The 19,619-nt window shown below is 42.0% G+C and overlaps 1 protein-coding gene across 1 annotated transcript; it reads right to left on the bottom strand.

The window, feature by feature from the left end:
• Positions 1-1,702: 1,702 nt before the first annotated feature.
• On the bottom strand, positions 1,703-18,304 carry LOC124803333. Its single transcript, XM_047264517.1, has 4 exons — positions 17,743-18,304; positions 17,380-17,664; positions 2,229-2,260; positions 1,703-1,843 (listed from the first exon to the last, which is right to left on the bottom strand). Exons 1-4 carry the CDS (start codon positions 18,302-18,304, stop codon positions 1,703-1,705), a joined length of 1,020 nt encoding a protein of 339 aa, XP_047120473.1.
• Between the last annotated feature and the right edge of the window lie 1,315 nt (positions 18,305-19,619).

Here is a 19,619-nt window from a genome sequence, read left to right as displayed (position 1 = left end):
TTTCCATCTTTTTGCCACTAAGTGGCAGCCCCACTGTCCAACTAAATCTGTACAGTCCTCTCAAGTTGATCAAGCGAAATCAGAAATTACTGGCAATCTACAAAAGAGAAGAAGCCAGACAGAAAACCACATAACAAACCAGAGAAAGAAAATGGATAAGAACTTTGGTAAAGAGAAATATGTAAACTTAATAATGGAACAAATCATTCAGTGCTATGATTTTACCAACAAACTGTGTACTCACAAGAAGCTAAAGGTTATGTTGATAGGAGCAGAGGACTGAATTCAATACAAATTGGTAATTCTGCAATACTGTGTTTCTTACATTATGATCTACTGGTTACTGAATGTAATGAGGAGTCTTACAATGGAAATTTTTTTGTAAAATTTCCCTGATGATTTTTGATCTAGCTACTTGTAGCCCTGTCACAGAAGAAGGGAAAAGCTTGTCTTCTGTGAGATTTGAACCTAGAGCTACCACAGCTTTGGCTTTACTGTCAATGAAATTTCCACAGACATAGCACTGCACTGTGGCATACAGTGCTCCCCCTCACTGTCCTAGTGACGAACAGGACAGATAATTCTCAGTGTAAAAGATGAAACTAGTTGTTTCCCCATGAAATAACTTTCCTGGAGTGAAAATATACAGCTGATAAATATAAATTTGGCAGGACAACATTCTCTCACACCAGTAAGTAACTCGACTATCACAGGGTTGCCAGATGTACTCCACAACACTGCCTAGACCAAATCACCCTCGCAGCAGGAACAATACCTACTCCACAACACTGCCTAGACCAAATCACCCTCGCAGCAGGAACAATACCTGTCCACAGCCAATGTATTTGAGTGTGCTAGCAACCCAGGAGTAAATTTTGCACATCTAAGATGCAGTGGAAACAACTGCTAAATTGACTGATGCTTGACGTAAGACAGGAATAAGCAAATGTATGTAAGCCAACTGGAAAATTGTAAATTAAGAGCTGTGGTTAAACTGGATAGCCCTCTTTATCATAGTTGTCTTTATTTTAGTTTTGTTTTAGTCTCTGTATTATCAGAATATTACTGAAGAGGAAATGTTACAACAGACTGCTACATTAAGTGTGAATAAGAAAACAAATTTGTGCCAATTCTGATGAAGCACTCAATGAAATGTTTCAAATGGCTCTGAGCACTATGGGACTTAACATCTGAGGTCATCAATCCCCTAGAACTCAGAACTACTTAAACCTAACTAACCTAAGGCCATCACGCACATCCATGCCCAAGGCAGGATTCAAACCTGTGACCATAGCAGTTGTGCGGTTCCAGACTGAAGCACCTAGAACCGCTCGGCCACACTGGCTGGCGCACTAAATGACAACTTAACCATAAAAAGCAGTTGCATTGTGTGGTGTGTGCACACACCATACGCAACAGCATCTGGGGATATGAAGCAAAGGTATATATGGACAGAAGACGCTGGAATGAGGGGAGACTATCCAGTTGCCATTGCTGTATTGTGTCTAAGGTATCAAGGTTCATTAAAATCGGTAGTCAGTCAGATTTTAACTCAAAACTTGCTTAACAGTGTGTGAAGAGCATCAATACTCCTCTATTCCACACATAACAGTCTCATCTTAAAGTAATTAATACTGAACATGTCTTTTTTGCTACATTACTTGGTAGCTAATAATAAATCTACTTATTGTTAACAATTTGTTTACATGTTGTGGGTATAGGCCATCATCAAATCATCATACAAGAGGACTTCATAAATAGTTTTTTTATCTGTTTTGGCAGTAGCCAAACCAACGTATGGAAATAATGTGGCATGATACCTTATATCTGATCCAATGACAGGCTGTGACCAAAACATGTAAATAAATAAATTTCTAGTGTAAGTCGACTGTTGTTATAAGTAACCAAATAAAGAGGATTTTTGTACTATCCTAAATTTAGGTTTGCCATGATTTCCTTTCATTATAAAGCTGTGTTCTGAGATTCTTTCATAACAATGTCCTTCATCAAAACCCAATGGGTTTCCTCAATATGGTGAAGAAATTGTGTCTAGTCAATTCTACATGAAGTGAGAAAATTATTCTCTGACCCGATTTCTTCGACAGGGCTCACACTATACACAGCACAGGTGTTGGAGCTTTCACCACTGCTTGCAGCCCTATATTGAATCCAAAGAGAACAAACTGTCTCCCTTCCATGATCCAGTTTCAGACCTTAATCACTATTACCTTTAACCTTGAGAAATGTAATGTTAAAGAACCTTAAATAACAAATGATGATTGATAAACAAACTTACAACAATTTGCATACCAACATGCTAAACAAACTTGCCATGAACTTATGTTATCAAACCTACTTTTTTCAGGTAAATTTTGCTTATGATGTTCGATTACATACTTAGCATTTCTCATACATTGTTGTTGCTGCATGGTATACATTCAGCTTATTGAAGGTACTTCGTGCCGAAAATCAAACCACAATATCAAATAACCTTATGCTCATCAATACAAGTTCAAAAATATTTGCTGTAGATCACAGGCTCAAGGGGAGATGTCTTACAATCACCTGGCTGAAACCGCCTGTCATCAGATTGTCGTATACTGGTTGAGAACATATTATTTTGTTCAGGACAGGCAACCAATGGCTGTTCCATGGAAATATTTTTACAAGACTTTTTTATTACTGGCACATTATAAAATATTATCTTTTACTTCACAACAGACTGGTACTGTTAGCAGACAGATTACTTGTAGTTTAAAAAGATTATTGAATATATCCGTTCACTAACTCTTAAGTTTTCTTTTGCAGTGCATGACATTTACCATGAACATAGTGCAGAAAAGTAACTCGAATGGGAGGCAATGCTACCTGTAGACTGCCATATTCTACAGTTTTGCCAGTTTGTGCAGATGCCCGCTATGTGATTTTATTTCATTGATTATAAAATAAAATGAAATATTGTGTACCCAAGGCTGCTCATGAATTTCCAGTTGCTTGAACAAGAAAATGAATGTATCTAACAGGCTCTAATACATTCCAGGAAGTCAGAATTCTCATTCAATGTGGCAAACAACTGTTATGACTACGTCATGCCACAGGTGGAGTCAGGTGATCTAATGAAATGATATAAGTTGGTGTAAGGTCTGGGTTCAACTCTCACTTCAGTTATCCATTTTTAATCTGCACAAAATGAAGAAAGTATGATTACACCTTGGTTTCAAATTCACATTAAACACAAAGCCTCTTTGCTACTGACTAGATATTAAGTTAGGCCACAAACAAGGCTGAAGCTGAAGTCGCATCATGTACAAACTCTCATCAGTAAGCCTTCTTCCACTAGTAATTTTATTTTTGACACTAAACCAATTTCTATGTAATGTCACAAGGTAATTATCCCATCTTTTATTTATATTTGAGATTGTTATAACCTTTAATCACTAATAAATTGCGTGGATATACAAACGTAGAAACAATAGCTGGTTACATGCTACCAATTCCGTATCGGTCATTCGACTGCCGTGCCGTGACATGCGGCCGGTGCCGTTCGTAGCTAGGTGGCGCTCCCGCGGTCAGCCGAGTTACGGAGCGCCTCTATCGCCATTTGCGCGTACTGACGTGGTGGCACTGTTAAATGTCGTGGCACTGTCACAACACTTTTCCCCCCCTTGAAAAAAAAAAAAACACTCACTTCCTGGGAGACACGGACAGCGCGGAGACATCCATGGCCTCTTGGGAGGCCCTGAGAAGATCCCGCGGAGAAACACGAGAGTACAGTCGAAAATGTCCAGGACGGAAGCCCGTGCGTGGAATGTGCCTCCTGGACGAGATGATGGGTGAAAACTCCGGAGCAGCATCCATAGGGGTCGTGGACCTGGGGGTGTGCTCCAGCGAGATTGGTCCCAGAGAAGGCGGCGTCGCAACTGGGGCCGGTTCTGGCGTACTCGGAAGCGGTAGTGATGTCGGCAGCAGCAACACGTGGGAGATCGGCAGCAGCGACAGGACTGGCTTCTCGGGCTGGTGGGGCGAAGGAAGGGGCGGTGGCACCGGCGTGGCCACCACTCGTGGGCGCATCTGGTCGTAATGGCGAACAACCATGCCGTTGTCCGTACGTATTTCACAAAGCCGGCGGTCGCGAAGAGCCTTGACCACCCCTGGAATCCATTTAGGGCGAGATCCATACCCTCGTGCCCATACGTCGGCGCCCACCGAGTATTTTCCCGCATGTGGGGACACAGTACAAGGCCTGACAGGGTGAAGCAGGTGCAGTAGAGTGCGCGGTTGGCGGCCATGCAAGAGTTCAGCAGGGCTGCGATCACCCAGAGGCGTGAAGTGATAAGAACTCAGAAAATGCAACAGAGCGTCATCTGTGGAAAAATCACTAAGGAATTTTTTCATCTGGCTTTTGAAAGTGTGGACAAGGCGCTCGACCTCCCCATTCGATTGCGGATGGAAGGGCGGTGCTGTAACATGATGAATCCCGTGTCCAGTACAAAAATCACGGAAGGCCTGCGAAGAGAACTGAGGGCCATTGTCCGTGACGATTGTGGATGGAAGACCTTCTAGCGCAAAGATTTTGGACAAAGCCAGCGTCGTCACCGCAGTGGTGGGCGACGGACATCGAACAACAAATGGAAACTTCGAGAAGGCATCAATCAACAGCAGCCAATAAGTGCCGAGGAAGGGGCTGGCAAAGTCAGCGTGCACCCGTTCCCATGGCTGCGCCGGGTCAGGCCACGGAGAGGGCATTGTATGGGGTGCGGCCAGTTGTTGAGCACACTGAACACACGCAGCGACCATGTGGGCGATGTCCGAATCAATACCGGCCCAATAAACGTGCCTGCGGGCCAGGGACTTAGTCCGAGAAATCCCCCAATGGCCTTCATGCAACAGTTTGAGAACATCTTTGCGAAGAGAGGCTGGCACCACGACCCGTGGAGATGCGCCATCCGTGGCCAGAAGAACAACACCATCATGAACAGACAGACGAAGGCGCAAGGCATGGTAGTTGCGAAGGGGATCCGATGCCCGGCCCTTGGTCCTGTCCGGCCAACCCCGTTGAATAAAACCGATCACCTGACGCAGGACCAGGTCCCGCGCAGTAGCCGACGTGACCTGCGAACCTGTAAGCGGAAAACCCTCGACCGCACGACATTCTACCTCATCAATGTGGAAACAGAGTAGTCCATCTCGATCGAAAACCGGGTCGGGGCCCATCGGCAAACGCAACAACGCGTCAGCGTTGGCGTGCTGGGCCGTGGGGTGATAGTGAATCTCATAGTGAAAACGAGACAAGTATAAGGCCCAATGTTGCAGGCGGTGAGCTGCCTTATCCGGAAGCGACGCCGATGGGCTGAACAGAGAGACCAGCGGCTTGTGGTCGGTGATGAGGTGAAACTTAGAACCATACAAAAAAACGCTGAACTTTTTTAGAGCATAAATGATAGCGAGCGCCTCCTTTTCGATTTGAGAATAATGCCGTTGCGCATCGTTGAGGGTCTTGGAAGCATAGGCAATGGGTTGTTCCGACCCATCCTCATACCGATGGGCGAGAACAGCCCCTAGGCCATACTGGGACGTGTCAGTCGCCAGAACCAAGTGCTGACCCGGACGGAATGTGGCAAGACAAGGTGCCAACTGCAAATGAGCCTTCAGGTGGACAAAAGCCTGCTCACACTTGTCGAACCAACAGAAAGGAATGTTTTTGCGTAACAGCTGATGCAGAGGATGAGCTACCGCTACCGCGGATCGAATGAATTTGTGATAATAAGCAATCTTGCCTAGAAACGCCTGAATTTCTTTTACCGTAGACGGCCGGGGTAGAGCGGTAATGGCCGCAACATGCTGACGTAGAGGACGTATACCCTCACGGGCAAGTGGAAACCAAGATACACAATGGAGGGTTGGAAGAACTGTGACTTGTCCAGATTGCACTTCAACCCAGCCGAATGCAGAACCTGAAACAGTGAACGCAAATTGCGAAGGTGCTCCTCAGTGGAGGTCCCCGAGACAACAATGTCATCCAGATAGTTTATGCAGCCGGGAACGGGAAGCCGTGAGCTGTTCCAAAAACCGCTGAAAAATGGCCGGCGCGCTAGCGATGCCAAACGGTAACTGCTGGTACTGATACAACCCACAAGGAGTGTTGATGACGAGAAATGCCTTGGAAGACGCATCCAACGGCAACTGATGGTACGCCTCTGATAAGTCAAGTTTGGAAAAGAACTGGCCCCCAGCGAGCTTGGTAAATAACTCCTCAGGATGGGGAAGAGGATAAGTGCCAATGAGGCGCTGAGCATTGACAGTGGCTTTAAAATCACCACACAATCGCAGACTCCCGTTTGGTTTAGAAACCACCATGATTAGCGATGCCCATTCGCTGGAGGTAACAGGAAGGACAATCCCTGAAGCTATTAACCTGTCTATCTCAGCCTTGACAGGTGCACGAAACGCCACCGGAATAGGACGTGCCCAGAAAAACTTAGGGCGAGCTGTAGGTTTAAGAGTAATGTGGGCTTCAAAATCCTTGGTACGACCCAGACCAGCAGAGAACACGGACAAGAATTCAGAACACAATCCATCCAGCTGTTGATACGGAATATCCTCATATATGAGGTGCACATCATCATCAATGGAGAGCCCGAACAACTGGAAAGCATCATAACCGTACAGGTTTTCAGTGCCCGCATGATGCACTGCATAAAACGTGAGGGGCCTAACAACAGACTTGTAGGCAGTGGAAGCATCAAACTGGCCAACGATAGGAATTTTCTGTTTATTATAAGTTCTCAGATTTCGCGTAACTGGAGACAAGTGAGGAGAGCCCAACTCCAAATACGTGCGACAATTAATGAGAGTTACTGCAGAGCCAGTGTCCACTTGCATGCGAATGTCTTTACCCAGAACATGAACAGTAACAAACAACTTATTTGTTTGAGAAAGCACACAGTTAACATCCATGTCCGATGCCTCATCCTCGTCAACAGGAACTTTAGGGGACTGACACACAGAAGCAATGTGGCCTGTTTTCCTACATGAATTACACATGGCCAAACGTTTTGGACACGCGGCCCTGTCATGCTGTACGAAACAACGTGGACAGAAGGAAGTGCGGAACGAACCTGCTTCTGTGGTTGCTGTTTTCGCTGCGAGCGTGGCGGCCCAATGCGACGTTGTTGACGCGAGTGAACTGCCGCCACATCGTCGGTCCCCTGGGAAACAGGCAAATTGTCCATGTTGAAAGTGGTCTGTATAGCGCCTACATCACACCACGCGTCTATTTGCGCACCAGCAGTGTGAGACACTTCAAAAGATTGAGCGATGCTTAGAACTTCCGACAACAACGGGTTTGGCAGTTGTAAGGCACGTTGCCGAACTTCTTTATCAGGAGCAAGCCGTAGAATAGCATCCCTAACCATTGAATCAGCATAAGACTCATGATGAGTGTCCGTGACAAGCTGACATTTCCTACTCAGACTGTGTAGTTCCGCCGCCCAAGCCCGGTAAGATTGATGGGGCTGTTTACGACACCGGTAGAACGCCACGCGGGCGGCAATGACGTGGGTGTTTTTTCGGTAATAGTTAGACAATAAGTCACACATTTCTTGGATGGACAGAGAGGTAGGTTCCTGCAGCGGGGCTAACTGAGATAGCAGCTGATAGATCCATGGGGAAATCCAAGATAGAAATAACGACTTACACATAGGAGCGTCGACAACACCGAAAGCCAAGAAGTGTTGCCGCAAACGCTTCTCATAATCCTCCCAGTCTACAGCGGCCACGTCGTAAGGAGGGAACGGAGGTGGAGAAGAGGAAGACAGACGATGAGTAAGCGACGTCGACAACGCCTGAATAGCAGCTGTCAGCTGTGTTTGTTGTTCAATGAGCGTTTGCATAAGCTGTTCCATGTCTGCCCCGACACGAACACACAAATCCACAACGCAGGAACAAAAATATTCGACCTCGTCGCCAAAAAGTGTTATAACCTTTAATCACTAATAAATTGCGTGGATATACAAACGTAGAAACAATAGCTGGTTACATGCTACCAATTCCGTATCGGTCATTTGACTGCCGTGCCGTGACATGCAGCCGGCGCCGTTCATAACTAGGTGACACTTCTGCGCTCAGTCGAGTTGCGGAGCGCCTCTATCGCCGTTTGCGCGTACTGACGTGGCGGCACTATTAAATGTCGTGGCACTGCCACAACAGAGATGTTGAAAATATTATTGGTGCTGGACTGGGATTTGAATCCTAGTCAGTACAATTTTCACCATGACCTTGCAAGCTCTAGCGTGTGCTTACCTAAATGACAGTGGAAAATAAATTTCATTTTTAGCTTCTCTTCATGCATCATCATTACAACAGGTATTGGTTTTGACCCCCAGTCAGACACAAGAATTTGATCACATCATTTAAGTTCAAACATGTTACTCCTAGCTATGGGTGAAAAAGAATTTGATAGTTAATGTCTCTGGGTGTAGTCAATGATTTATAGGAATTCCATTTCCAGTCAGCATTGAATTGTATTACATCATTTGTATTGGGTTATTGCATTAAGCCTGTAGCATTTTTCTATAAGTTTAATGAAGACATAACAGAGACTCTAGTCATCAATAATATATTCTCCTCCACTATTTACTAACAGTCTGCCAACACTGGGGTAACTTTTCAATTCTGCAACAGTAGAAATTATATGGTTTTGAAGCAGAGAACTAATCGAGCCTTGTTTGGAGAGCATTTTCATCCAGAAAGGAAGTTCCTGGAAGTTGTTTGATAAACAGCGAAAAAGTTTAAAATCTGTGGGCGCAAGATTAGGTGACTGAGATGGGTGCAAAATGACTTCCCAACCCAACTCCTGTACAGTGTTTTTTGTCAATCTAGCAGAATGTGGGTGGGTGCTATAATGGAATAGCAGCACTTCAAAAGTCTTCCTGATTGTTGTTCTTGGATTGCTTCTGCAAGATGTCTCAATTGTTTACAATTAATGTCAGCAGTGAAGTGATTTTTAGTACACCACACCACTGCTGTTCCACCAGATGCATAACATTATCTGTTGTGGAAGCTCGTAGGTCTTTGCACATGGAGTTGCTGCTTTGTTTGAGTTCAATCATTTCTTTCTTTTACTTATGTCAGCATGAATACACTATTTCTCATCACCAGTAATAATAGAGGATGGAATGGTTGGTATTTTCCAGGAGCGAATTGATGATGAGCAAACACAGATGCATACGCAGCCACCTGCTGATCTTTGTGATTTTGGCTTAGAGCATGCAGCCCCCAACATCCAATTTTTGAACCTTCCCCTATGCATGCAAATGTCGCACGATGGTGCAATGATCACAGTTCATCACATTTGCCAGTTCTTGAGTACACTGACATGAATCACTGTATAATAATACTTTTAAACAATCTTCATCAATCCCCAAAAAGTCTTTCTGAATGTGGAGAGTCACTAATGTCAAAACGAATGAACCTCCTTAAAATGAGAATATAATTTTCTTGCATGCTCTGGCCAATAGTATTACCCTCATACATGGCGCAAATGTTTCTGTCTGCCACCACTGCAAGTCACCTCACTACTGAACGCAAACAGAAGAATATGTCATAAATGCTCCAGTTTCTTCACTTGGCACTCCATTTTGTAGTGTCCACAGCTCCACTCACTATCTCCAAATGGTAAGATGATAATATGTAAACTCAAACAGCAACAGTGAACTACACTAAAAAATAACAATCGATAAAGAACCCCATGGCAACTGGAATACTAACATGCAAAACAAAACCACTACCTACTTATGCATAGACTTCATAGTTCAATTAGGCACACATCACACTACCAGTGAAAGAAATAAATATATAACATCCATTCATAGCTAGAAAACAATAGTAATAAGTTCTGGGTTCGAATCCTTTGAAATAAAGTTATTCGTTTGTCTTGTCATTTCAGATTTTAACATCTTGGTGCTGCTGAAAAAATTACATATTTAACAGCTGATTGTGCTCGGTTAACAATCCGATAAGGTGCTGGATTCAAATCTGCATCCAACCCAATTTTACGTACCATCATTTTAAATTTGTTAATGAAACAATATTTAACATCTTTTATGGTTAGTTAAACAGGGAAAATAATTGCTGGATGAGAGTAGTGGTCCAGTACAAAAATTTCTGTCGTGTAATATCAAATTCAGATTTAATTCCTGATACTGTCTAGAAGTTAGGTATATCACATCTACACTCCTGGAAATGGAAAAAAGAACACATTGACACCGGTGTGTCAGACCCACCATACTTGCTTCGGACACTGCGAGAGGGCTGTACAAGCAATGATCACACGCACGGCACAGTGGACACACCAGGAACCGCGGTGTTGGCCGTCGAATGGCGCTAGCTGCGCAGCATTTGTGCACCGCCGCCGTCAGTGTCAGCCAGTTTGCCGTGACATACGGAGCTCCATCGCAGTCTTTAACACTGGTAGCATGCCGCGACAGCGTGGACGTGAACCGTATGTGCAGTTGACGGACTTTGAGCGAGGGCGTATAGTGGGCATGCGGGAGGCCGGGTGGACGTACTGCCGAATTGCTCAACACGTGGGGCGTGAGGTCTCCACAGTACATCGATGTTGTCGCCAGTGGTCGGCGGAAGGTGCACGTGCCCGTCGACCTGGGACCGGACCGCAGCGACGCACGGATGCACGCCAAGACCGTAGGATCCTACGCAGTGCCGTAGGGGACCGCACCGTCACTTCCCAGCAAATTAGGGACACTGTTGCTCCTGGGGTACGGGCGAGGACCATTCGCAACCGTCTCCATGAAGCTGGGCTACGGTCCCGCACACCGTTAGGCCGTCTTCCGCTCACGCCCCAACATCGTGTAGCCCGCCTCCAGTGGTGTCGCGACAGGCGTGAATGGAGGGACGAATGGAGACGTGTCGTCTTCAGCGATGAGAGTCGCTTCTGCGTTGGTGCCAATGAAGGTCGTATGCGTGTTTGGCGCCGTGCAGGTGAGCGCCACAATCAGGACTGCATACGACCGAGGCACACAGGGCCAACACCTGGCATCATGGTGTGGGGAGCGATCTCCTACACTGGTCGTACACCACTGGTGATCGTCGAGGGGACACTGAATAGTGCACGGTACATCCAAACCGTCATCGAACCCATCGTTCTACCATTCCTAGACCAGCAAGGGAACTTGCTGTTCCAACAGGACAATGCACGTCCGCATGTATCCCGTGCCACCCAACGTGCTCTAGAAGGTGTAAGTCAACTACCCTGGCCAGCAAGATCTCCGGATCTGTCCCCCATTGAGCATGTTTGGGACTGGATGAAGCGTCGTCTCACGCGGTCTGCACGTCCAGCACGAACGCTGGTCCAACTGAGGCGCCAGGTGGAAATGGCATGGCAAGCCGTTCCACAGGACTACATCCAGCATCTCTACGATCGTCTCCATGGGAGAATAGCAGCCTGCATTGCTGCGAAAGGTGGATATACACTGTACTAGTGCCGACATTGTGCATGCTCTGTTGCCTGTGTCTATGTGCCTGTGGTTCTGTCAGTGTGATCATGTGATGTATCTGACCCCAGGAATGTGTCAATAAAGTTTCCCCTTCCTGGGACAATGAATTCACGGTGTTCTTATTTCAATTTCCAGGAGTGTATTTGTCCTTATTTAGTAATGACGATCAATGGCAGTCTTGGTCAGGCATGAAAGGTATGCTTAGTTAGCATTGCCTATAGGTGCTGCATTTGAATAGATATCCAGAACAAAACATTTCCTCTTATCATTATAAGTTCAATCGTGCGTACAACTACCTGCTCATGAAAAACTAAGATTTTTAATGACACTGTGTGTTAGACAACAAAGGTAATAGGTGACTTTCAAAATGCACACAGACCCATGTGGCAACGTGATTGCTATACAAGTGATCACTGTTGATAGTGAGACTCCCATAGAGTGCTTGACACTGTTTACTACAACTTTATACCTAGTTAGTTCTGTACTCAGTATATGGAAAACTTATTGTCCAGTGAACGACCATCACTGGATAGTTTGAAAACCTTTTAGGGATTAAGAATATTTCTAATTATCATATAATTTTTGGAGTCCGGATATTCTTACGAAATCTCTTATTAGCAAAAAAATTTGAGGTAGAAGAATGGAATAATTTACATGGCATAGTTAGTGGTATTAGTTATCATGTGCTAGCAAAAGTTTGAACATTTTATAAATGGCATTACTGTAATAAATTTGAGTCTACAAGTGTTAAGGACTGTCGTCTCTAACAATGAGTTTCCTGAAATTTGCAGTATTGCAATAATAATTTACATGTGGACTGCGGTACCGGTAATGTAGGAGTAGGTTTAATAATGAATAAAGAAAAACAGGAGTGTGGGTAAGCTACTCCGAACAGCATAGTGAATGCATTATTGTAGCGAAGATAGACACAAAGCCCATGCCTACCACAGTAGTACAAGTATATATGCCAACTAGTTCTGTAAGTGACAAAGAGATTGAAGAAACGTATGACGAGATAAAAGAAATTATTCAGATAGTGAAGGGTGATGAAAATTTAATAGTCATGGGTGACTGAAATTCGATAGTAGGAAAAGGAAGAGAAGGAAAAATAGTAGGTGAATATGGAATGCGGGATAAGGAATGAAAGAGGAAGCAGCCTGGTAGAATTTTTTACAGCGCATAACTTAATCAGAGCTAACACTTGGTTTGACAATCATGAAAGAAGGTTGTATACATGGAAGAGGCCTGGAGACACTGGAAGGTTTCAGACAGATCATAAAACGGTAAGACAGAGATTTAGAAACCAGCTTTTAAATTGTAAGACATTTCCAGGGGCAGATGTGGACTCCGACCACAACCTATTGGTTATGAACTGTAGATTAAAACTGCAAAAAGGCAGAGATTTAAGAAGATGGGACCTTGATAAACTGAAAGAACCACAGGTTGTAGAGAGTTTTAGAGAGAGCATTAGGGAACAATTCACAAGGATGGGGGAAAGAAATACAGTAGAAGAAGAATGGGTTGCTTTGAGAAATCCTTGGGTATGAGAAGAAAGGAATTTAACTGATGAAAGGAGAAAATATAAAAATGCAGTAAATGAAGCATGCAAGATGGAATACAAACACGTCAAAAATGAGATTGACAGGAAGTGCAAACTGGCTAAGCAGGGATGGCTAGAGGACCACTGTAAGGATGTAGAGGCATATATCACTAGGGGTAAGATAGATTCTGCCTACAGGAAAATTAAATAGACCTTTGGAGAAAAGAGATCTGTTTGACATGGGCACACAGGCGTTAGCTGGGATAGATACTGGGGAAAACATCAGACAATGCCTGAAGGTCAATACTTTGAATACATGGAAGTTGTGGGGGGTACAGCCAGGCACCATTTCTCTAATAAAAGCCATTTTTTTAATCTTTAAAATTTTACAACTTTATTAACTTGATTTTAAAATAGTAAGGGAACATTTGTTATCTTGAACAACAAGATCCTCAATATAGTTTGTTAATGAAAGTTCCTGAAGTACTATTTTAACAGATCAAAGAACAGCTCTCAGAATCAATGCACAATGCTTAAAACTCAAAATCCATTTTTAAGCAAAGGAAAAAAATGCAAATTGCATAATGCATGGTTAAATAAAAGATTCTTATGCCACATGGCAATACCAATATTTTGATAGATAATACCTGTGATCTCTAAAGGCAATAAAATATTGATAATAAAATTTTTAATTAAAACAACTTAACTGCAATAAAATCTGATTACTATCAACGTACACTCAAACCCTGTAGCCTCTACATTGCACACCATATCACAAAATATTTTCCTTTCTTTTAAACACTTTACACCATAAACTTCCCTACACGTGATGCATACTACACCCAACGAACTATGACAATTAAGCATATATGTTATAATTAACCAGGTATGTAATCTTTTCCTTTCAAAATAAGTCAAAAAAACACACAAATCAACTCTTAATCTCAGTGATTACATCTGTTAAAAAAATATATACAATACATATATTTTAATTTCGTCATGGTCATGTGCAGTTGTGCACCGTGCGCTCCTTCAGGATCACATGTGGCATGGGAAAGATTCTCTACGATGCACAAAATGTTAACAGGGCACAACCAACTTACACAAATCGCATACTGGGATTATACATCGATATGGATGCGGCTCGCAAATCTTAAAACAGGCGAGGGAGTACATGCAGTACTACTGAACACTTCGACTATACCGCACCGCACCCAACAGCAATGGTGAGATGGACAAGAGACAAATCAACAACTGTGGCAAGGCAACCCCAACAAAGGCAGTAAGAAAATATTTGGGGCTTTAAACTCTTGGGAGGGCCACACCAAACGAACAGAATGACGTCCCAAGCTGAATTATGAAAATACTATTGGCGCTTTCACCACGACAAGTACAACTGTAAAATACCGTAAGAAGCGAACTGCAATTAACATGATTTGGAAGTGTCCGACCGAAAAGCTCCACAGTCAATCTTTCTCTTACTACATACACATAACAGTACCTCCAAAGTTCGCTCTTGGACACTACCAGAGTGCCAATTACTCGTTATAACTATAGATAACAGAGTTTAACATGCTGGGGCCGACTTAGGTTACTTAATAAGACAAGCAATGATTCAGTCCTTAACTTGGTTCCACCTTTGATCCAAAACAGTCAGTTACTTTAAAGCAGCTAAATAGATGACAATACCGATGTCAACGCTCTCCTCCCAAGCAGCGCTCTAACTGGAGATTGCAGCACCAACGCAAAGCTTACACCACTCACAAGTCTGATATACATGCCACCAACATGCACTTTTTTAGAGTACTTATGTTCACATCATACACCAAACTTGCCGTAATTCTTCATTAGAATCTAAGGCCAGAACCAAGAAATCACTTTTCAGCCCTTGAATGACCACACGATGTTCGCCATCGGGTCAACACCGGCCCTCCACACTACGATCTTCGAGCCCATGGTGTTCCGTGCCCAACCGACTGCTTCTGTGGGGCCCACCAATCAAGTGGCCCTGCTCTCCAATACCAATGTCACTCCTCACGCACAGTCAAGAGCTAACTCACAGCAAGCCCCTTCCTCCTCCTTCTGTCCACCTCGCAGCATGTGGGAAGCCAACTTGCCAAAGATATGCCATGACTAGAGACTCCAATCTGATCTTGATAATAACATTGTGGTGAGTACTGAGAAGACGGGTGGTTTCAAAAACAAAAAATTAAATAGCGAGCTGTACCGGCTCACCACTTGTATGAATATCAAGAGCTCAGATGGAAAACCAGTTCTAAGCAAAGAAGGGAAAGCAGAAAGGTTGAAGAAGTATATACAGGGTCTATACAAGGCCGACATTCTTGAGGGCAATATTATGGAGATGGAAGAGGACATAGATGAAGATGAACTGGGAGATATGATACTGTGTGAAGAGTCTGACAAAGCACTGAAAGACCTTAGTCAAAACAAGGCCCTCAGGGTAGACAACATTCCATTAGAACTACCGATAGTCTTGGGAGAGCCAGCCATGACAAGACTATACCATCTGATGAGGAAGATGTATGAGACAGGTGAAATACCCTCAGACTTCAAGAAGAATATAATTATTCCAATCTCAAAGAAAGCAGGTGTTGACAGGTGTGAAAATTACCAAACTACCACTTTAATAAGTCACGGCTGCAAAATACTAACATTAATTCTTTACAGATGAAGGCAGGGAAGATAAATTTGCATTCCATAGAAACGTTGGAACATGTGAGGCAATACTGACCCAATGACTTATCTTAGAAGACAGTTTAAGGAAAGGCAATCCTACGTTTCTAGCATTTGTAGACTAAGAAAAAGCTTTTGACAATGTTGACTGGAATGCTCTTTTTCAAACTCTGCAGGTGACAAGGGTCAAATACAGGTAATGAAAGGCTATTTACAATTTGTACAGAAAACAGATTGCAATTATAAGAAAAGAGGGGCATGAAAGGGAAGCAGTGGCACTGGGAAGGGGATGAGCCAGGCTTGTAGCCTATCCCTGATGTTATTCAATCTATATATTGAGCAAGCAGTAAAGGAAACAAAAGAAAAATTTGGGGTAGGGATTAAAATCCATGGTGGAGAAATAAAAACCTTGAGGTTTGCCAAAGACATTGTAATTCTGTCATAAACAGCAGTTGAATGGAATGGCAGTGCCTTGAAAGGAGGATATAAGGTGAACATCAACAAAAGCAAAATGAGGATAATGGAATGTAGTTGAATTAAATCAGATGATGCTGAGGGAATTAGGTTAGTAGTAGATGAGTTTCACTATTTGGGAAGTATTTATTTATTTATTTATTTATTTATTGAGTCCTTTGATCATATGTAGTACAGTGTACAGGATTATATTGGACTTATTACTAAGTGCAAAATGATACATATTTAAATAATCATTTTTCAACATGCTACCAATTTCAATAGTTGTAGTTCTTACAATGATACAATGTTAAAAATTACATAAGCTTTAGTTCTTAACAGTTATTCTGGTTCAAGTATTCCTTTACTGAGTAGAAACAGTGGTACTGTAGATATTCTCTGACAGATCTTTCAAAAGCACTAATACTTTGTAAGCATTTTATACTATTTGATAGTCTATTATAGAGTTTAATACCCAGATAGCATGTACCTTTCTGATACAAACTGGTATTGGCTGGGGGTACATGCAAGTTATATTTTATTCGAGTATTATAATCATGTATATCTTTGTTTTTTAAAGTATTATCATTATTTCCAATCATATACTATTTTACATACATTAGTGTGTCAACAATAAACATACACGGTAGAGGCAGTATATTCAGTGCTTTAAATATTGGTTTGCAGGACTGTCGAGCACCACTCCCTGTCATAATCCTAATGGCTCTTTTTTGTATTCTGAAAGTCCCTTGAGCTGCTTGGGAATTTCCCCAGAATATGAGTCCATACTTGAGATGGGCATTGAAGTATGCATAATAGGCACACAATATTGCCTGTTCATTTATGCATTGTTTGAGAACCCTAAGAAAATAACAGCCCGTACTCAGCTTGGCATTAATTTGTTCTATGTGTTCGTCCCATTTTAAGTCTCTTTGCATCCAGATGCCGAGAAATTTTGTAGCCTCATCATTTGCAATAGGGTGTTGATTGATTTTTATTTCTGGATATATCAATGTGGTGTTTTGGTGGTTATGGAAATTTAAAGCTACTGTTTTGTTGTAGTTTATTATCAACTGATTTTCTGCTGTCCAGTTACTTAGATGTTTTGTAACTGTGTTTACTTCTTCTTGTATATCTTCATTTTTTGCTACTTTTACCAGTATTGTTTCAAAAATATACCTGTCGTTTGTTGTTTTTCATCTATTGTTTTTAATACAGTAGATATGCATTCATAGATTGCTGTCTCCGTTGATTTCTTGCTTCTAAAGCCATGTTGAGTATTAGATGGCACACTATTTATGTTTATAAACTTTAACAACTTACTACACATAATTTTTTCTATTACTTTTGAGAAACAGGATGTTAATGTAATGGGACAATAGTTTATTACTTCATCTTTGTCACCAGCTTTGAAAATAGGGATGACTTTTGATGTTTTTAGTTGATCTGGAAAGATGCCTGACTCTAGGGAACAGTTGCATTAGTGAGTAAGGGGGTCAATTATATTTTGTATACAGAGTTTTAGGATTCTGTTCGGTATACCATCAATTCCTGCTGAGTATGTTGTCTTTAGTTCTCTGACAGCCCTCAATGTCTCCTCCCTGCTTACTTGGTCCATAAACATTGAAAATTCATTACTGTTGCACTTGTTCACCACTTGATGCTGAGTTGAACTAAAATTAGTTTTTATTAAATTTTCAGCTATCCCAGTGAAGTATTTGTTGAATATGTTTGCTGTTTCTGTAGGCTGTAAAATCTTTTTATTGTTGTGTATCAAGACAATGTTCTCCTCAGTTCTCTTATTTTTGCCAGTTTCTTTTTTAATGATGTCCCACATAGCTTTCACTTTATTTGTAGAATTATTTATGTAGTAATCATTGTATATTCTTTTTGCCTGTTTAATGACCTTTTGTAAGATTTTAGTGTATGTTTTGTAGTGAGTATGCATTTCCTCAGTGGCATTATTTTCTTTGCACATTATGTGGAGCTCCCTTTTTTTCTGGCAAGAAGTTCTGATTCCCTTAGTAATCCAACCCTTTCCTCTTGTCTTCTCTCTTATATTTACCATTTTTTGAGGGAAGGCTGTATCAAAATGCTTTACCATTTTTTCTAGAAAAATATTGAATTTCGAATTCAGATTTTACTTTTCATAGACATCAGACCAGTCTTCAGTATGCAATAGTGAGTTAAAGTGGTCAATGCTTTGCTGCCTGTAGATCCTTCTCTTGACCTTTAGTAAGTTATTCTTAACCGGTCTTCCTTCCTTTGTGGTGGTAAGTATTTGAGCTTTGTGGTCACTGTATCCTGTGTTAAACACTTTTACTGACCACTCCAATTTCTCTTTATCAATCAGGATTTGATCTAAACCTGTCTGACTGGTTGGTGTTATTCTCGTTGCAACTTTAACTGTGGCTGTAAGGTTATGTGTTTTAATGAGATTGCCAAGGGCGGTTTTCTGTTTACATTTACTAAGAAAATCTATGTTAAAGTCACCACATACTACAACATCACACCTTGTTTTATGCAGCTTATTTAAGAAAATTTCTATTTTTTCTAAAAATACCTCAAACTTTCCTGTTGGAGAGCGGTACACTGTAGCTATTATCAAACCTAATTTCGTAATTTTTATCACTGTCATCTCAAAGTCTTTTTCACAACTTAGGGAGGTGGCATTATCTATTTTAGTAAACTCTATATTATCTTTTACATATATGGCTACACCTCTATAGTGACCACTAGGTCTACAATAGTACTCAGCCAGAGTGAAATTGTGTAGGCAGACAGATTTAATTAAGTTCTCGTCAAGCCAGTGTTCTGAAAGACACATTACAGATATATCCTCTAGTTCATGCATTAATAAAATATTTAGTTCTTCTGCTTTATTGCTTAGGGACTGAACATTTTGGTGAAAGATCTTTATTACAGAATTTGTGGGAAAATCTACAGTACCACATACCTTCAGTTTAAATGTTTCTTGTTTGTGCAATTTGTAGCTACTGCTTTTGGCAGTAAAAAATCATTCAGATGAGGAGGCTGCCTGATGTTTCTTCTAGTTGGGCGAGATGAGGCTTCCCTAGTGATCCATTTATCCAAGGTACTCTGACCTGCAATCTTTTTGTGCTTCTTGTCACTCTTGTTTACAAGACGGCAGATTTCTTCAGCCAAGAACTGTTTACCATAGTAATTCAAATGTAGGCCGTTACTGGTATGCATGTCTCTGTTTAATGTACTGACATCTATTAGATTCACATAAGGATATTTTTTGCAGGGTTCATTTATCTCAATGTTCACTCTTTCTATCAGTTTGTTTACACATGACCAGGGCGGTAAGTCATACCTATGGGGTTGATTTACCACAGTTACGTTTGTTTTGTTTAATTTGGGCAGCAAACTGTCAAGAACTGTGATGAGTATTTTAC

Source organism: Schistocerca piceifrons, chromosome 6 (genome assembly GCF_021461385.2).
Source record: "Schistocerca piceifrons isolate TAMUIC-IGC-003096 chromosome 6, iqSchPice1.1, whole genome shotgun sequence".
Taxonomy (NCBI): domain Eukaryota; kingdom Metazoa; phylum Arthropoda; class Insecta; order Orthoptera; family Acrididae; genus Schistocerca; species Schistocerca piceifrons.
The sequence above is the reverse complement of the archived record's forward strand: the minus strand, read 5'-3'. Positions and strand labels throughout refer to the sequence as shown.